The sequence below is a fragment of the Sebastes fasciatus genome, chromosome 23 (assembly GCF_043250625.1).
Source record: "Sebastes fasciatus isolate fSebFas1 chromosome 23, fSebFas1.pri, whole genome shotgun sequence".
In the NCBI taxonomy this organism is placed as follows: Eukaryota; Metazoa; Chordata; class Actinopteri; order Perciformes; family Sebastidae; genus Sebastes; species Sebastes fasciatus.
In genome coordinates, this window is record NC_133817.1 from 11564025 (window position 1) to 11584657 (window position 20633).

A 20633-nucleotide genomic window follows, 5' to 3' on the forward strand; every position below is an offset into this window, starting at 1 on the left:
CGTGACCGAGCCTCCTTCAATAGGCCTCGTCAGCAATAAGGAATTGCTCTGACACTGTTTTGGGTTCCCTTCCTGTCTGTGTTGTCAGCAGATTTTGTGATTGTTTTGACATGAATGCAAAATAATGTTCATGAAATTTCATCCAACTACTGCTTTATAAAAGTCTTATTAAGAAAACTAGTGAATAAAAGCATGTGCTTACAGCTTCTGCGCTTCTCAGTGTATTTGAATATCCGAAAGTTATGAATTAGTATTACTTAAATGCTTGGCACGACAAATCTCTACAAGTGGTGTTTTCTGCAAGCCTTTCAGTTTACGATGTGTTGAACATGAGATGTCAGCCTGGATAATCCACAACTCTTTTATTTCGACCTAATCCGACGCCAAGTTCCTGCTGCTGCACTTAACACTAAATTTAGATCCTCCCACGTTCCGGCTTTACATGATTGGAAGGCATGTTAAATGCAAATTATAAAAAAAAAAGCGCCACATATTTTCATAATGAAAAAATGGTAAAACTAGTAGAAGTCACATAAAAAAAGCAGATTTGATTAACCTGACAAAACCAATACAAGTATTGAATGAAAAAAAGCATTTTGGTGTATTTAAAAAGAGATACAGTGTGATGACTGTACTTAAATCCTGAATTAATTTTGGTATGAAATGGATTAACTTGAAAGGACACCTCCACAAATCCCCTAATGACATGCCGCCGAGCAGTTCTGAAGAGCGACAAGGTTTGCTTAGTCAATGAGATTTCAATTGAGTTTCAACCTTTTTAATATTCTGAAGGTGCACCGTGAGGAAATCTTAGAAATCTGTTCTTGTCACCTCGGTTGCAAACTTCCATGGGCATTAAGATTTTGACGTGCAAAGCGCTCTCATCCATGCAAATACGGAAATTGCTCTTCCGTCCCATTTGTTTGCTTGTTTTCATTTGTTTGAATTTTTCTCCTCTTCCCCATGTTGTTTTTGTCAGCACATTCTGCTCCCCAGAGAGAGAGAGAGAGAGAGAGAGATGGCGGGACAGATTCACTCTGGCTCTGTTCTATCTTCCTCCATATGTAAGATGTGGGATTCTTGTATCACGCTGGAGAACATTTCTGCTGCATTTGCACATTACATGGCACTGCTCGCTCTCCTCTCTGCCTCTGACACACTCTCATAATCAGGCCATCGCTGCCTTTTCCGGCTCAAATCTGCCCAGAGCAAAAAAACACGGTGACTGCATACTTGGCAAGTTTACTCAAGTACAATTGCGAGGTACTTGTATATTTACAATTCTTCCAGAGTAGAAGTAATATTGCCTTCTCCTCTGAATTTTTTTTTCTTTTCATATAGTAAGGCTTTTCAGATACATACATAACATTAAATCACATTATTAAAATGCACATAGTTAAAATTTGCTCCATCTCGACTAACTGCAACATCAAAATGCAGCATGGATGCATTAATAACCCAATAATATCTGATGCAATCAATGATGAAAGGGAACAATGATCTAAATATCTCTTCCACAATTGCATTTGTAAAGAAAAAAAATATATTATGTCATAGAAATGTGTCATTTTCCAAGCGCCCTGTTGGCCTAGGGGGATAAACCACCAAGCACGAACCTCAACATGATCCCTTCATTTCCCTTTTTTTTTTTTCTTTTTTTTATATGTAATTTCAAAGAAAACATCAAATTTGCAGCAAACTGCACCAACTGCAGTGTAACAAGAGAGGTTTTCATTTTAAAGCTACTACAAGGAACTTTAATTGTGTGTTGATTCTGGCGGTCCCTGTGGACAAAAGCGGTAGTGTTTCTGAGCACCAGACTCCCTTTAGAAAACCTCGTATTTTACTGCAGCAGTGTCTGACAGCCTGCCCCGCTCGGTCCTGGTTCTGGTTCTACAATGCCTCCCTTCTCTCCAGCGGGCCCAGTAATACGGCCTGGGCCTCCAGCAGCGTGGTGTCGGTGTTGGCTCCCAGCGAAACTCTGCTCCTGGCTGGAGGAAGAGCCACTGCTGCCGGGCGTGGAGCTCTACGCCTCCCGCTGGAGATCCGACTGCAGGTCGAAGCCGTATCTGGGTCTGTCTGTGGCAAGCCGGTCACTGCCGGAAGCCACGCAGTAGTCTGAGCTCAAGGAGTTTCTGGTGAACCTGCATGATTTTGTCTGATTTCGGACCCAGTAACACCGATGACGAGGCATCGAGGCATCAGTATTAAACTGTTTCATGACCAACTAAAAGTTCCTCACAGTAACTTTAACTCTAGATAGTAGAATAGCTCAGTGGTGTATTTGCACTTTGCTGTAAGACTCAAATGCAGACGGTAGTATCTGCCTTTGGACATTTTCAAGGTGGTCATCATCACATGGAGACTGATGGTCTGTCAGTTATATTCTAGGTGGATAGATCTGCCTAAAAGAGCATAAAATGAAGCTATTAAAAAGTTAAGAATCTGTTAACACAGTTTGCCTAAAAACTCCCAAACTTCTTTTCATAACTTCCCGTTTCTGCCGTTACGGCTCTCTGCCTTTGTAGGGCAGAAAATAAGGAGTGAGTGTAATATTGATAATATAGTGACTCTGAATTAATGTCTTTGATTTGAAACCAGAACACCACCTCTCTGTCCAGAACGAATGACACAAACAAAATCGCGCCAGACGAATTTCAGAGACGCCAGATTCATCTCCACAAAGCCTTTTGTTTAACCTGAAATCAACTCTGGCATCCAAACACTAGCGAACACGCCGCTCCCTCCTGTTCCCCGCTGAAAGAGAAGGCGGGGGACCTTGAGGTTTTCTACAGGCATTCATAATGTTTCATTTCTGTCACTCTTTGTTCTCTCTTTCGCTCCGCGGAGGTCTGTGTTTCACCTGGCCTATAGACAGCGAAGACACGCAACTCTGAATCTCGGATCGCTCCCGTGGCGCCTCTTAGCATTGTCTCCTCCAGAAATCTGCAAATGACAGATGCTGCCTCCATCACAGCAACCTGCTGCAGTCAGGGGGAAACCTATCTCCCAAGCCAAGGTGGCTGCTCAGAATTGCAGATTTGGCCGGGCAGATCCGTGCTCCCAGCCGGGGGGGGGGGAGGGTTAGATAGCCTCTTCTCTCTCCGTCTCAGTCGCTCCAAAGCCAAACATTTCTGTTTTCCTTTCATAAGCTCCCTGATCCCGCTGCTGTGGACTGTATCTCTGCCGTCCCCCGACACAGGAGAGCACACGCAATTCCCCTTCCTGTACACACCTCATTGTGCACAGCACAGCAACCCCCCTCTTTCTTTTTTTCCCCCCAGTAACCCCTCTTGCTTCCCAGGGCTTATCTTCCAACTGGCAGATGTGGGAAATCACACATCAGACAATCACACTGCTCGGATAGCGAGTCCCGACTGCTTCCCTTCATCTGGGCCACTGTCATCTTCGCTCTGCTTCGTCTTCTCTGCTGCCCTCAGCTCTCACACACTGTCACTCTGCATCCACCAACCTGGCCTTCATTAGAACTGATGCGCTCAGGTATGCAGCAGCTATAAAAACACCTTTTCACTTGCATATCCAGAATGTGAATACATGCATTTTATTTACCTTTTTAAACATGAAAAGTTCATGATCTGCTTCAATATGCCTGCATAATGAAACACGAGGCATTACATTTGGAGTGGGAGGTAGTCATGCGTCCTTTTTAAAAGGTATTTTAATTTCTTACAGCAACTGATAGGGTCTGATGATTAAATTCATAAATTTAAAAAAGGTTCTTTATATTCACAATAAAAACCTGACCATCATTCCGGGACGGCGAAAGCGGAAAAATATATGGAGATTGCGTGTCCGCAGTTGCCAAAGGCAGGTTGCGTAAACTGGCTGTAGGGTGAATGTGAGCGTGATGAACGCTGACATATTGGAGACCTGTCTACAATGCATCCTTCCTCTCTTTCACCCAATGCATTATGGGATAGGTTCCAACCCCCTGCACAGCATAAATCAATGTAGAAAATGGATGGACATAAAACAACAAGTCCTCCAAATGTAAAAGCAAAAACACATTCTTAGTAATTGACCTTTGCTCCCAATGGACAAGAGTGATAATTCTGGCTTCTGGAGGTCTTTAACATAAACATATATCATTACTAGGAAATGCTGAAATGTTGTTTTTCTTTGGAGGACATTTAAATCCATATGCATCTCTATATATCTTAACATTTTCTCTATTATATATTTGCTGAAAATCATCACAGATGGCAAGTACAGTGCAGCTCCTCAAGAAACTCCTTCCTGCCACAATGCATTAATGATGTGCTACCCAGTGAAACATTTAACAGATTCCTCCTTTGAAAGTCAAATAGAGTTTGGCGTAACATCTTAAGACAAACAGTCGAGCAGACAGACGTGTTACGGTTGGCAGACTGCATCCTGTAGTGTCAAAAAAAAAACTGTCTCAGAAGTGCTCGCATTTGTTTTATCGTTGTAATTTTAGGGGCTTCACCTGTTCGATGGAATGACGGTGAAGGGTTAAGCAAACTCCATGTGCAAACCTTTTCGTCATCTGCCGAGCGTGATAAGGGCTCCGTTTATGACCATTGGCAGCAATTCTGCACTCATTATAATCCTGTTTGGACAATGGGGCAGTCACAGTGGGTCAGTTACATCCTTGTTTACAGATTTAACAAAGGGCATTTGGAATGAGAGCTGTCTTATCACCGGTTTTACACCAAGCAGACGGTAATATATTCTGCATGGGTATTTAATATTCTCCCACTAGCTTCGAATATTGTGTCAACTCCAGTTTTTCTGATAACTGCCCACTTCCCGTAGAATGTGGGATGCAGAAGCGCCCCGACTTCGGGCTTCTTTGACTCGACCAAAGAACGCTAAAAGCATGTAATTACAGCTGAATAGTGAGTTAACCTCTTCACCTCTACTTTAACACTGTCACTCACTGCTTCAACTTAGCACTTAAGTAGGTGGATTTCCATCACGCTGATGTGAATGTTAATCACAGCTGGCATTGCCTGAGATTAGAAGCATTTGCAAGGGTTTGTGGGATTTCGCAATCAGTCTGAGTTGTGCCAGGAGACCAGAAAAAAAAAATCCATCGCAAAGAGGACTCTTGAATACACCTTGATGCGCATACTGATGCTAATTTATCATGATTAAAATTCACATGATTTTGACCTGTGTGTGTTTTCGCACACGCCGAACATCAAAAACGGCTCAAAATATACACGCTTGTCATTGGGAAGCAGTTCAGCGGTTCATCTGAATAAACAGAGACGCCCAAGCGGTAAACATCCCTTCAGCTATAATTAATTAAACAAACCAACCAATCTAACGTTCCCTGTAACTGTTTACAATGATTTGACAGTGCAAGAAAGTACTGGAGCGATTCTTCTCGTAAATCATTAGTTCGTGTCTGGTATTGGTTTCTTTTGATCCGAACCGACCTAATGACGTGTGATTTCTCTAAATGACGAATAAATAACATTACCGGCTTTCAAACTAAAAGGTCGACTTTGATGCATTAAGGGTTTAAGGACGTTTCAACAAATCTTTCTAGTTTACATTAAGTCCATGAACAAGTAAAAGACTTTGTCTTTGGTGATTTTCATTAAAGCTACTACTTCATTTTGTGTTGATTCTGGCGGTCCCTGTGGACAAAAGCGGTAGTGTTTCCAAGCACCAGACTCCCTTTAGAAAACCTTTCATTTTACTGCAGCAGGGTCTGACAGTCTGCCACGCTCAGGCCTGGTTCTTGTTCTCCCATGATTCCCTTCCCTCCAGTGGGCCCAGTAATGCGGCTTGGGCCTCCAGCAGCGTGGTGTCGGTGTTGTCTCCCAGCGGGGACCAGCGGAGCAGCGAGGCGAAGCTCTGCTCCTGGACGGAGGAGCTCCGACTGCAGGTCGAAGGCGGCAGCGAAGCCGAATTTGGGTCTGTCCATGGCAAGCTGGTTTCATCTGATTTCACGTGGGAATCGGACCTGATGACAACCATTATATGGTCAGCACTGTCGCCTCACAGCAAGAAGGTGCAGGGTTTGATCCCTGGTCCGGGCAGAGCCTTTCTGTGTGGAGTTTGCATGTTCTTCCCATGTTTACTCCGGGTTCTACAGTTTCCCCACACCACCAAAACATGTATCCCCCCCGGCGGGATGTGAAATTTAAATTGTTGTGCCAGGATGGGCATAAAACCTATGCGTTATCAAATATGCGGATCATAAAATCTGATTTTATCAGGCTCGGGTTACCAACTAGATGGAAACAGATGATCCGCTATAGAAACAGCCAATCTTCCCGCTGATAGTCTTGTTTGCTTATGTAGGTCATATAGAGGCGTAAGTATTAAATTGAGACTATTTCATAACCAGTTAAATTTTTTAAGTTTTTTTGAAAATACAGATATTTCAGGGGCCTTGATTTCTTTAATAATTTAAATTGTGGCAACGTGTTTGGAAGAAAAGGTCCTCTTCCTCTGGGCGCACAAAGGCACACTTCAAGTTATTGAAGGAATCAAGTTGCCATCCTAAATTTTTATGAAGTTTTCTTTATGCTTCTGAAACTGAACAGTAAAATACCATATCTTTTCTTGGAGTGCAGAGAACTATATTTTAGAGGACAACGGTGATTCATCAACAGGACTTCAGTGCACCCCTGCTGCTGCTGACAGCGTGTCCAGCGAGAGTTACATCTTATCTGGTGATGATTTATTCCTCCCGGCTTACCTTGCAGCTTAGTCTTGGGGATTTTCCCACAGGGCTTGGTGGCAGTGACGGTGGCGGCGCAGGTCGCATCCATGAGCGCTCGCTTCAGCACGCCCGTCCTGTTCTTCTTGCCCGTCGCCAGATCGCACTCCCCCCAAGCCTGGAAGTCGTACTTGCATTCCCCTAGAGCGCACACAAAGACATCAGATGCTTCATTAGATGCTTTTGTTTGGTTGAAGTAGCTGTGAGGAGTCATAGTGTAAGGGATGTCAAGCAGAAAACCTGGTAAAAATGACACAATGCAGCATCTATATTTATTTAAAAAAGAACAAATCAAATGCAATCAGTCAATGAATGAACCCCCTTGAGCCCGTGAGTCATGCACTTTGAATGGTTGTTTGATGAATGCGTTTAATTTACTTGGCTATTATCTCCTTCCTATCAATAGGAACTGTCCACAAGCCACAAAACCACATCACGAGACGCTTATTAAAATCAAAATAAAAGATGCTTATAGCTTACAGGAGCAGATGGTGCTTCACTATTTTTTATCCTATATTTTCTTTATAATGAAACCCCGCTAACGGATGAATGTAATCAAAAACAGCCGGGCTCCTGCTCATCCTGGAAATAAAAGGACAGATACGATCTTTGGCAGCGGGAGAAGTACTTTCAGGGGCACCTCAAATAAATGTGCTTTCATTTGATATTAAATTTTACCCACCTTAAACTCAACCCCAGAGGATGCGAGCAAGATTGCCCCAGAAAATGACAGCGTTGGCTGGTGTATGTTAGAGAGAAAATGTGTTTGAAGAAGTGTATGTGTGTTTGTATGTCCATGTCTCTCATATCTTCCCTCCATTATTTTGTTGCCACTCTAGCCGGGCTCCCTCGAGGCCGTAACACTCATTCGTCAGCTTCCTCTCACATGAAAGCGTCGGACCCCTTGTCACTGCCTCTGAGATCCCCGGGTGCTCATCAGAGGAGGGGAGAGGGGAGAGAAGGGGTGAGGAGAGGAGGGACGGAGAGTGGAGAGAGGGAGTGACAGGACCATTGTTGCAGGAATCCTACGGGGACTTCCTGAGCATCCAACTTTTAAACCCTACGCCTCCATATAATTTGTCTCTGAGAGAGAGCTTCTTGCTGGCTCCTGGGAATTAGACAGGCAACCTATGTCCTCTTTAAGGTGTCATACAGTATATAAGTAAAACACCCACTCATCAGCAAACCTATACATCCAAACAGAGGGCTATATAGATTTCAAGACGATTGAAAAAATGCCAATTGCTTGACAAATTTCAAATCCACTGTCAAATACTTGTTTGGGATTTTAAGTTCATCATTCGCAAGTGGTCAAAGCTGACGATACTCACAATAAGTGCTACAGGTATGAGTTAGATTGAGTTGAGTTAGATGTCTGAAATAAGGTCTGTGGTTAACACAAGCTGAAGAGATTTTAACATTTTGTTCAACGATATAAAATACATAAATAAATACCCCTCTAGTGAATTTTGAAGCCTTTACGTGTCTTAAAAAAAGCGGTTGCTAACAAGTGGCTAAATGAGACTACTAAACATCATCACGCACGCCAACTTGAACGCCTTTACAGCCTCGTTGTGTATATTCACGCTCATGCGACCGTGGTGTAGTTTATTTATAGCCTTTAACGTTAGCTTTTTACTTCTGCCGATCGCATTCACGCTTCACAAATCATAAAAGCGGTGTTCATTTGTGAGGATTATCTTGCTGAACAAAACGTGTAAGCATCATAAACGTGTGTTTGCCACAGAGCTTATTTTCTGCAACAATCTGCAGGCATTTGTGCATTCACTGTACGAGTATTTCTATGGTCTATTCTATAGAAACCCATTAGTTGTACTGTTGGTTACCCACGTAACCTGCCCCCCTCGTTTTTGGGTCATGCAGCTGGCAACCCTGGCTGTACAGTATTGTGCACACCTTCATATTTTAAGAACATTTATACTCTCTCTGCATTGTTGTGTCATACTCCTGTGAGTTTGTAAAAACACTGGATGGAGTCCAGAACAACTCTCAGGGAAAACCCCATAATTCTCAGTTTAAACTTTTTTACAAGGTTCTTGTTATGATACCTAAAGACACATAATGTTGTCCCTTAAAGGAGCATCTAGCGGTGAGGTTGCAACCAACTTAAACTTCTCCCGTGTGCCAAGCGTGTAGGAGAACGGCGGTGGCAGACACAAAAATATTATATATATATAATATTATATATTAAATTTCTGCCAATAGATTCCCCCTAAAGGATACACACTGTTCCTTTAAAACAATATGCTACCTACGAGTATTTATCCTACTTGTCTACTAGCAAAATTATCTCTACATCAATGACAGACACATCAGCACTGTATCTGAATCCAGGGTTAGATTGCCAGATCTTTTCACACCAGTTCTGACGCATTTTCTGGAGCGTAGGCACCAAACGCTACTTTATTTATTCATCTTTTTGATTGCAAAAATATCTAAAATAAAGAAGGGACTGGCTCGGCTACAACACAAGAGGGGCCCCTTCTTTTCTTTTCTTTTCTTTACTCAAGCAACTTGCCACAATTTAAAGGCCAGAGGCATGTAACTTATTGCCCTACTCTAAAACTTTTGCAGCTATAATCTATATAACCAGTTAGCGGGACCCTTATTTCCTGCAGCGTGTTCATCACTCGTGACAGGCTCATTGCAGAGCAGCGGGCTCCTGCCTGACAGGCCTTACTGGGGGAACAAAAGTCCCTCAGGCTTGTCACTGCGAGACATTTCAGCTGTGACGGCTGCACAGTCTCCAGCCCCAAAAAGCAAATGACAAAGCAGAATGATTATTCCTGTGTTTTCCATGACGATGTATCACTTCCTCAGCAGACTTTTCTGTTGTTCCTTTAATTAGCTAGCTTACTCATTCCTATTGTGAAAATGGGGCCCATTGTTTGTGTTGAGTGACAGGCCGGCATACATTATGAGGAGGTGTGGGGTGAGGGAGGGATGGGAGCCATGCCGTTATAAAGAAGGAAGTTCTCTACATCTTTTAGAAGTCTTCTGAGTATTTAAATATTACTTAAAAGTGGTTTTAGATTGGTTAAGAACTCTCTGTATCCTCTCCCACCTCCAAACTTCTTCTTCCAGTTGCAGGGGATCTTGCAGCGTTGGGTCTTGATGGTCTGCTTGCAGTCGGTTCCGGTGCGCGTTCCCTCCCTGGTGCCGAGTCCACAGTCGCCTTCGTTGGCTACGCACACGCTCCACTGCCACTCCCCACAGTCTGACTTGCGCTCCTTTTTTCCTGTAGAACCAAATATTCACCAGTTGTTGTTTTTTTACATCGCTGAGAACAAGTCCTTTCACTATAAATATTACATTTTAAATATAAATATTAAGTAAGCCAATGCGGAATTGCCTTAAATTTCACTCTTTTAGCTCTGTTTTGGTCTCCACCAGTCGGCAACCTCCGGGTCTGAAAAGTGAAGCCAATGCAGAAGTGCCTTAAACTTGCATTCTTTCTAACAGCCAGCAGGGGGCGACTCCGCTGGTTGCAAAAAGAAGTCTGATTGTATAGAAGTCTATGAGAAAATGAGCCTACTTCTCACTTGATTTATTACCTCAGTAAACATTGTAAACATGAGTTTATGGTCTCAATCGCTAGTTTCAAGTCTTCTTCAATACAGCATGATGTTCATTTAGTAAATTATGGTCCCATTTAGAGTCAGAGAGACCATAAAGCAGGGGATGCTTTAGGGCGTGGCTACCTTGTGATTGACAGGTCAACAGGTTGTCCGTGTTTTCGTCTTAGAACTTTAACCCTTTCAGAGTGTGTTTTCAGTTCATGAAAGTTAATTGTTCTTGTTCAGTGTTCGGTTGTACTTAGCTCCACCCTCATGTGTCACATCTGGTTCCAATAAAACCAAGATGGTGACGGCCAAAATGCCAAACTCTAGGCTTCAAAAACGGTAGTCCACAAACCAATGGATTACGATGAATGGTCACGGTGACTACGTCCACTTCTTTATATTTACAGTCTATGGTTGTGTGACCATGAAAAGCTTCCCTGACGTCTTATTTCTAGTTTGTCCTTGATTTTAGCAGGTCAAAACTTGAGACTTTAAGGGTTTTGCTTGTGTCAACTCATGTATTATAAGGAGTCAAGTTTTAGGTCCAGTCTCACAGCAGTCAATTCCATGTCAAGTTTGAAATATGAATTGATATTTATTCAGTCTGACAAGTCAAATCAAGTCAATTTTATTTGTATAGCCCAATATTACAAATCTCAAATGTGCCTCAGGGGGCTTTACAATCTGTACAGCACACAACATCCTCCTTTACAGTAAAACCCTCGCATCAGATGAGGAAAAACGTAACCAAAAAAAAAACCTTTTAACAGGGAAGAAAATGGAAGAAACCTCAGGAAGAGCAACAGAGGCTCAAAACGAGGCACAAAAGCCTCACATCTACAGCTCTGGTTATAACAAACATATTAGAATATTAGTTTTTATTAAAAACAAGAAATGGAAAATGCTGCTTGCAGTGTCTATAAAACTATTTACCCCCTCTTGGACTTTTTTAATATTATTTCAAGGCAGATGTAATGAGTTTAGTGCTTGTGCTAATTTCCAATGCAAATTAACTTTTTTTCCCCTTGAATTTGAATTAGCTACATGTTGTTTTCTTTACCCAAGTGGGAATTATTTGACTTATTTTGCCTTTCTTGCAAGCTATTGCTATTTGTTTTTGGTAAATTCTCAAAGGAGACCAATTACTTCAACCCCAGAGGCTTTTTTTTTTTCATTTTCATATATTTTCAAGAGTTTGTGTCCAACTAAGTACGTTGTTGTGAGGAACCTTTCTCACAGCGCAGCATTTTGCGGGGGATGATAGCACAGTCCATTGGGGGAAAGTCATTTTTACATTGATGTGAGGTTAATTGACTTCTCCATCATCAAACAAGTTGTAGATTGGATTTAATACAGAACATCATGGTGCTCCTGTTTAATATTAATAAAGGGAATCTAAACCTGCAGAGATAGAATGAATTTATAGATTTTTCTATAGTCGAACAGATTGTCCTGAGCTTTGCAAAATTCACCTTGTTTCTCTGCTTTGCCTCCTTCAGCTGCCATCACTGTTAGCACCAGGAGCGCCATCACGGCCACCCATGTCCACAGCTTCTGTCCATTCATTCTGAAAGACAGACAAAGACAAACTTTAGAGGAGCTTTCTTTACACAGTTAAAGTGTTATCAGTCTGTGCACAGTGTCGAGTCATATGTCGATTAACAGTCTCGTACATTTCAAAACACAGAATTTGGAGAACTCGTGACTTTTGACAACTCTTTAACAATATGCCTGAACTTGACAAATTCAGCTGTTTGGTAGAACAGGAAGAAGAAGAAGAAGACGAAAGCAACCGTTGTCCCAGGTCTCATGAGACTGAGGAATAGCCTGGGGAATTTCCATCTCTCATCTGATGTCATTTCCACTGTCCTGGATTCCAATACCAACATTTTGATTGTCTGCACTGCCACTACACTGTCAGTCACGGCTGCATTCGCTGTCAATCTCTGTGAAACCTTGTCAAGGGTAGATAAAGTGAACACACAAGTTTGATTTGATTTGTCAAAACCAAAACTAAAAATATTCTGTGAGTGAAGCTCAGTCAACCCTTGCACACTACATAAGATTGAGGCTGCAAGCGTTTGCATTGCTTCTACCGGAGTGAAACCGAGAACTCTTTATTTATTAGTTATGTTTGGATTTTTTGGGTGTGTTGGGTGATCCGATCACAAGTGGACAGCTCTGACCCGCCACTTCCCGCCTGGCAATATACACACCTTTGCAAATAAACATTTCCATTTGCTAAAACCAAATGCATTGTCGTTTTTTCACCAGTTTGTGTTTTTTTATATTATTTCATTAACTTAATTGCGCCAAGCAAACGAAGCAGTTAGTTAGCTGTAGACTGAGGAAAAAATCATTTAATTCACTGTGCTGCTCAAAGGCTACCGGCAACTTTTAAGGTGGAATGTTTTCTTGCATGTTACTTAATGAGTTGATGTTGTGAATCAATCAACACACCTTAAACATCAATATGATAATTTTCATACCATTTATTTTTATTGGCTCTCTTGCATGACATACTCTTTAGTGATGATCGGATCGTCAAGCACTTAAAAAAGTTATATGAATTTCAGCAAGATTATTCAAACTGCAAATATTAACATATTCTTTCCTCACTTGGAGAAAAAGAAGTGGTGGAACATCGTTCGACACCTATGCACACACGGGTCCCCGTTTTGTTGGGTTTATGAGTGGGTCCCCGTAATGTGCGTTTTATAAGTGGGTCCCCATTTTGTTAGTTTAATGAGTGGGTCCCCATTTTGTTGGGTTTATGAGTGGGTCCCCGTATTGTTGGGTTTATGAGTGGGTCCCCCTTTTGTTAGTTTTATGAGTGGGTCCCCGTATTGTGTGTTTTATGAGTGGGTCCCCATTTTGTGTGTTTTATGAGTGGGTCCCCCTTTTGTTAGTTTTATGAGTGGGTGCCCGTAATGTGTGTTTTATGAGTGGGTCCCCATTTTGTGTGTTTTATGAGTGGGTCCCTGTTTTGTTAGTTTTATGAGTGGGTCCCCGTATTGTGTGTTTTATGAGTGGGTCCCCATTTTGTGTGTTTTATGAGTGGGTCCCCCTTTTGTTAGTTTTATGAGTGGGTGCCCGTAATGTGTGTTTTATGAGTGGGTCCCCATTTTGTGTGTTTTATGAGTGGGTCCCTGTTTTGTTAGTTTTATGAGTGGGTCCCCGTAATGTGTGTTTTATGAGTGGGTCCCCGTTTTGCACACATGCACGAGGATGCATGTCTACTACATACACGCAGACGACGTGATACATATTCTTTCCAATGATTTCACATTATTCAACCGATCGACAGGTGGCAGTAATGACCCCAGAAATGCAGCAATGTGCCAACAAAAGGCAGTAAATAAAACACTGCTTGCAATTAAACATGGCTGTGAACAATGCAAGTTTAAAATGTTATAAAAAGCTTTGTTTGCATCCTTAAAGTGTAAGAGTGAATGTAAACAGAAACTTTATGTGTTTACAAGAAATATCCACAGGGCATATTTAAGGGGTATTGGGTATTGGCCAGATGAGACTGATCTACATAGAATACAGTTTCAACATCAATGTCAATATCAGTTACATTAATTCAGTCATGATGGGCAGGAGACTCTGTTTTCAATGGCAACAGCATTTCCTTGGCTCTTGTTACCTTCGATAAAAACGACTTCGGTGAGTGAGGTACACAGATTTTGATTTGGAAATAGTGCATTGGTATCAGATCAGCACTCCGTATCTGCTAACCTGAGTTGAGGTATCAGAACACAACCGATGTTGAAGTAACAAATAGGGAAGTAAACGGCAAATATTCCAGCAGCGGTATTCACTTTTTAGCTGCCAGAAGATGCCGAGGCTTGTAGTTTGAAAGATTTGTGTTTCGAGTCCAAACAGTCTTACTGAATAGCTGCTCAAGAAAAGATTACACCTGCTGCAAGAAAGCGAGAAAAGAGCCAGACGGTTGGGATTAAATTGCCACTGTAGAATGGATTGTCAAAGAGAAAATGTCATAAGTCGTCTGTCTCTTTGTTTGCACAGAGCTGCTTTAAGTTTTAAAAAAATATATATCAAACATCGTCCATATAATCAGAGTCAGGAGTTCCTTTATTATTTGATCCTCTAGGTGGTTGTGGATCAGCAGAAAAGCTGTTACTGTCACTATCACCAGCCTAATGCACTGTGATGAAATTGTTGCAGAAAACCCACTCTCTTCCACTTTCCTGTCCCTTTTTTTTTTTTGGAAAGAGAGAGAAATCCTCTAGCAGCCAGTGCTCTCTAAGAGGAGAGACAGCATGAGACTGAAGCAATTACCAAGTGTCGACGCCAAATAAAAAGCTCCCCTGTGCTCCAATTCCTGTAGAAAAGGTTGATCCTTGTAGGGAAATAATGTCCATTTGTCATTTTTAATTAATCATGAGCTGGCTCCCTCCCACCCCCGCCACCACCTCTCCACAACTTTTCATTTCACTCACTTAAGTCTTCACGTAAGTTAAGTCCCAGTCTGTTCACAGGACGATGAAAGCTGCTGAAATCTTCAATCAGGTATTCACCCCTCATATTTAATTATTGGATGTTATTGTCGTGCATTCTACCTACCGATTTAACGTCTCCCAGCACTTCTTAGAAACTCATAATGAGCCTTATGGCGGCGCCCTGAAGTCTGCCTGCCAGGAAAAGTCATCTGAATCCTTCACGCGATTGATTTTATATTTTACCGACTGTGGCACCGTGCAGGCAAAAAGCCTGTTTTGATTAAATACATGCGACTCCATCTCAGAGGTTTTTTTTCATGTTTTTAAGAAATTCTAAAAACTATTCATCTCCATAACCTGAAAAAGGAAGAAAAAAAAAAAACAACTGTAAGAAGTGCATACAATGAGCTCTAAGAGTTTCAGAGAGAAAACCCAATGAAAGCGCACCCCTTGATAAAGATCCTTTTTCCAAAGAAAAAGGCATTGTGGCCTTTCAAAAGATAAGAAAACCTTTTCCTCTGTTAGTCTCACACACACAGTGATGGGTTCTTGGTGCAGTGCAGGCATAAAAGGGGACGAGGGTTGATGACTTTGAATGAGCCCTCCATACAGTAGCTAGACAGAAAAGTCGTGGGCTGCGTTCGAAAAGTCAAAAAATTACGTCCTAACGTCTTTTCCTAAACACTTTTCCTTGACCTTGATGGAAAACGTCATGAGATGAGAATTCAGAAGGACTTAGGAAAAGACAACCGTGGTCTTAAGAGAATCCAACTTTCACTATGCTCCGTAATTATGATGCAACGGCGGCGGATGTTAGTGACGAAACTACAATGTTCTGAAGATGGACTACAAAAAGTTCTTAAATAGGTCACAACGAAATGGTTGTCAATGTCCACTCATAGTAATATTGTTTGTTATGAGGAACGGCCGAATGGTGCGTCGCTTTAAATGCTGCGGCCGCAAGGAATTGTGGGATGTTATCCTCTCCTTTCCTTTTGTAAAGGATGCTCCAGTGTATCCTATGTTAAAGGAGATAATAAAGGAAGCATTGAAGCTCCTTCCTTCAGCATTTAGAGAATTTGAACAGCTCTTATCGTGGCTGCTACTGAGATATTTCCGGGTCATTTCACTCCGTTAGGAACCTTCTTGAGCAAAAAGGACTTTTCAACCGCGGCCTTGGAATTAAAGTGAATTAACCCTTTCCTCTGTAGCTGAGACGACAGGTTTCTGCTCCTCTTGAGGTCAATATATTAAATTCCAGCCATGTACTGTAGTTCCTATTTCTAGAGCATGACAGCTTAATGGATGACTGGGTGGATCGGACCATTCGACGATCATTCGGCAGGCATGTGTGCCGTCGCCTGTGTAACGCTTTGATAAGAAGTGCTGGGGAATGTCAACTTATAGGACGTCTTCTTGTGCTTTTCCATAAATGCTTTTCTTCTCTATTCCTTTAATACACACAGGTGCAGTTACAGCACGACACTTCGTGACAGAGAAGAGTTTTTCATTCCAAGTATCAGCCTCTGGCAACCTGACCACGACTCAGTTAATCTCATGACTCATACCACCATAATTTGACTAAAGCAATGGGCTTTTTTTTTTTATATCAGCTCAATTCACCACAGGTCACGTCACCCTCCATCGTCAAGAGGTGGTGTTTTGTCCTGCAGGAAATCTCTCTTTTCAGGGAAATACTGATGAATTTCATGAAATTTTTAGACACATTTCAATGTTCTTCTAAAAGTGATACCCAAGTGGCCGGACACAAGAGAAAAGGAGTCATCACTCATCGCTCAACCTGTCCCCAGATTCTAAGCTAGATATTTGATGCAGGATATTGCCATACCTGAAAGTTTAGTGAGTTGAAACCCCTTCGAATAAAAAGTAATTTAATGCCTCAGACTTTGTGGTAAGAGTTTGAAATATTTTTTGTAACATGCTAAAGGTTCCAAAAGAGACAGTGCAAAGAGACAAAATAAATAAATATGAAAGATTAGACTCTTTGACATTAGAAAGATTAGACGCTTTTGGGTGTTTGAGTTGCACTCAATTGAATATGTCATACAACTGCAAAGAGAAGCTGGAACCAGTTTGTCATTTTTGGTCGATAAATGACTGGACCGATTAATCGATTATCAAACTATTTGCCGATTCATTTTCTGTGGATAGACTGATCAATTAATCGACTAATCGTTTCAGCTCTATCTTAGATATTTGCAGATGAAATACACCACGCTCTCAAATCAGGGCGTTCAACTGTCCAATGTATCTTACGAAAAGTTATTCTCTACGTTCTCCTACGAATGTCCAGAAACAATTTCCGCTTGTTACATGCCAACAGTCTTTTCAAAATAAACTTTTGTCTTCACAGGAATCAACTTGGTTAGGTTTAGGCAGCAAAACTACTTAGTTAGGTTTAGGAAAAGATCGTGGTTTGGGTTAAAATAACTATGAAAGTGGCGTTACTTAAGTACAGAACTTACGTGACAAAGAACGTTGACTTGTGTTTTTTTCACCCACCCATCCACCACGACCTTCTCCCTACGCAGGGTTTGTCGTTCTTTATCCTTCCTGGTTCATGATTACGTGTGTTAAATAACCATTGATTTCGTGGGATATATATATACGAATTACATAGCATAACTTTTTCGTAGGCATAGCTATACGAACGGTGTTTGAGAACAGCCTGAACTATCACAGTATTTGAGAAAATAAAAGAAATACAGTCCTCAGGAGAGAATGAAGAAACAATTCAGGGTACCAAATACAAGTCTTTCTTGCTTTTTTTTACTCTGGGGAGCCAGATATGATCACATTTAGCAACTGCAGGTCAGAAACATAGTGAAATCTACATGTATAAATGTAGCACACTGAGCTAAGATGGGAACAGGGTGAACTGACTTTTTTGCAAACCTCACACTTTGGTGGTAACTTTAGCTGGAACATAAGAAACATCCAGTGATCAGTGTGTGGCTCATGAGCCAGTGAGAATTAGTCCTATCAAACCCTCCATTTGCCCCATTGATCCAGACACAGCTGTGGGCTGCTGGTTAAGGGAATGGAGGAGGAAAGCCAATACTGCCCACAAATCGATGGACCTTCAGTGACTCCTTGTGTGCTCCGGCAAACACACACAAGACGCTCCACCACTCTGGAGCGTATAGACAAACACCAGGTACAAAACGCTCCCCCATCTCTCTCCTCTCGCTCTCATTAGGACTGACGTAATCCCTGCCGAGCACATAAAGGAAGATCCTTTGCTTACAAAGGCAGGAGGCGATGGAGTCGGCAGGAATAAAGGAGAGAGCAGTTTAATGAATCAATTATAAGACCCAAGAAGGGGTGAATCACTTGTGTTATTAGCTTTACTGGCTGAGCGAAAAAAGATTTCCACCATTACCGCTCTGTGAGGAATGGATTTTGGTTTTCTTTAATTTAAACCATTAACCTCTCAAAATCCACTTCTTAATCAGAGAACTTGTCTAAATACATATGGGGAGCGTGTAATTACGCAGCAGCTCTCTCTGTGGCGTGTTAACGATGAACACAAATATTGTCATAACACACATGTATGCTTTTAATATCACTTAGCTGCACATGAATTATACATGTTTTTTTAATAACTCTTTGCCCCTCGGAGGTAACAAATCACAGAATGTAGTTTCCAAAGGCAAGTCAGGCTCTCTCTGACTCATCACGCAATACTTAAGAGTCAATATGAGGTGATCCTTCTCGTTTTTTTATATAAGAATATATTATATGTGCTCACTGTATATGCATATCAAGTTTTAGTAGAAACTATAATCTATATTTTGCTTTATTGCAAGTTTCAGATCTCTGTTTTGGTTGACTCACATCTCTCATAGTTCCGTTAACCGGCCGCAGCCGTGAGCTGTTTTCAGGGAAAAGATGATTGGCAGCCCAACATGATCCATGACATAAGGCTGTTCTGCTGTACAACCAGTGAACAACAGGCCAGCAAGAAAAAACAAAACTCCCCATGTCTACTTTGTGCAACGTTGTGGATGGCAAAGACAAAAGATGCTGCAATAAGCATGTTTTGTCTTGTGCAATAAGCTTTTTTTCCCTAATTCTCCCTGTAGCCTTTCCGTCTTTTCATAGTCACTTTCAGCTTTGGAGGTAGTTTAAGTACTGCACTCAAAGTTCTCTTCCAAGTGGTAAACACTGGTCTCAGGTGGGAAAAGACCATTCAGGTCACGTAGGTCTGTTCTAAGTGCAAAAAATGGAGCTGGAGAAGAAAGAGCTGACCATCTTCACCTCTCTCTTTGCTATGTGGAAGCATCTGACTCAAAGGTCCCAGTATAAAGAACAGGGCTGGAGGAAAAAACACACAGCTGAGGTATAGGGCCAACACAAAGTCATGCAATCTAAAGCCCCTTTTACACTGGACTAAAAACCCACTAACATCTAGCTTTTGTGTCTAGTGTGAAAGGTTACAATCGGCATTCATTTCCGGGACAAATGACTCCATATCATCTCCAGCATCTGCTGTAATGGAAACATGACACCCGGGTGGACATGCTCATTTTTGCTCCTTTTTTCCAGTGCGATGCTGTGTGACGCACGTTGAATATATAATAAATAAAATCAACAGAGATTTTGGACAATTATTATAACATATTAAGGTACTAAACATTAATATGCTCTCCTCAAAGCCACCAGACTCCAGTCAGAAAAACAGTCATTTGACCTTGCTGATCATTGTAAAACTCACTTCAATCAAACTCGACAGAAACAACATAAAACTCATCAAAACCTGTGTGTCATGTTCGACGTCACAACAGGGAGAAAAAAAAACAGAAAGGCCAGTGCAACATACTCGCAATGGGAAATGAGTCAATTGCCTATTTTTAGCGTGTTTTTCCGTGTTTAAAAAATCTGCATATACGCGCTACTTTTGGTGGAAAAAGGGTATAATAGTAATGTAAAGGAACCTCTGCTGAGGCAGGAGCTTTAAGAGCCCTTGTTTCAAAACTAACTAAAAATGTCTTTTTTGCTGACCCCCAGTGGTTAGTTGATGTTAGTTGTGGTTTTAGTGATGCAGAAGTGTACTCCAGCTTGTGATCCGTACACTGTGACATCACTTGCTGGGCGTGGTTACAGGTGAAACTTTCAGTCATAAAAGGTCATTGACATAATGCTTTTCAGCTTGGTTTTATGTTAAAGAGGACCTATTATGCTCATACTTGTATTTTGGGCTTCTACTACAATATGTTTTTTGTAAAAAAAAAAAGTCCAGTCTGCTCTGATTGGTCAGCTTGCCCCCTGTTGTGATTGGTCAACCGAACCAAACTCTTTGGACTCCAGCTCCGCTATAACTAGCTTTGCTTGAGGGCATGCCAAACTAGCTGCTAGGCAGGTATTATGCAAATATGTTACTTGGTGACATCATAACGTTACGGAAGAAAAGGCGGGACTTCAAGCGAGGCGTTTCAGGCAGTTCAGGAGCAGGATAATAGTTTCCATTTAAGTTAATCTTAAATGTTAAAAAATGTATGCTTTGTTATTCTGTTATATAGACAGTGTTTGTTTTTGCTACTGTGTTTACTTGGACGACCATTTCTGCTCCTTGTAAGCCATGTCGGATATTTGGCATACAGTAACAGAAACAAAAGAAAACACACTTTATTGACAGATTTTTCTTTACGGTTCACCGTGTTTATCTTTAGTTGCAGACAGCGAACACAGCGCCGTGTCCTTGGGAAAAGACGGGCAGAAAAAAATCCACTTCTGAGTGGCTTTCCCATCTCGGTAGTTGTGATTCAGAGGAGGAGCGAACGCCTCACCTAGACACAGGGCATATTGAAAGGATTGAAAGGAGTTTCTCGGTCTGTGTGT

The 20633-nt window shown here is 41.6% G+C and overlaps 1 protein-coding gene across 3 annotated transcripts in view; it reads right to left on the reverse strand.

The window, feature by feature from the left end:
* The window catches only part of ptn (pleiotrophin), a 93739-nt gene that overhangs the window by 2618 nt on the left and 70488 nt on the right, over positions 1 to 20633 (reverse strand). For all 3 annotated transcript variants that reach the window (XR_012592702.1, XM_074625849.1, XM_074625850.1), the window contains 3 exons: positions 11778 to 11871; positions 9807 to 9980; positions 6701 to 6862 (listed from right to left, as the gene is read on the reverse strand). Coding sequence is in view for 2 of the 3 variants with exons in the window: in XM_074625849.1 (XP_074481950.1) it covers positions 6701 to 6862; positions 9807 to 9980; positions 11778 to 11871 (430 nt within the window). In the remaining variant the exon portion in view is untranslated. Of the gene's footprint in view, positions 1 to 6700; positions 6863 to 9806; positions 9981 to 11777; positions 11872 to 20633 lie in introns of those variants that run through there.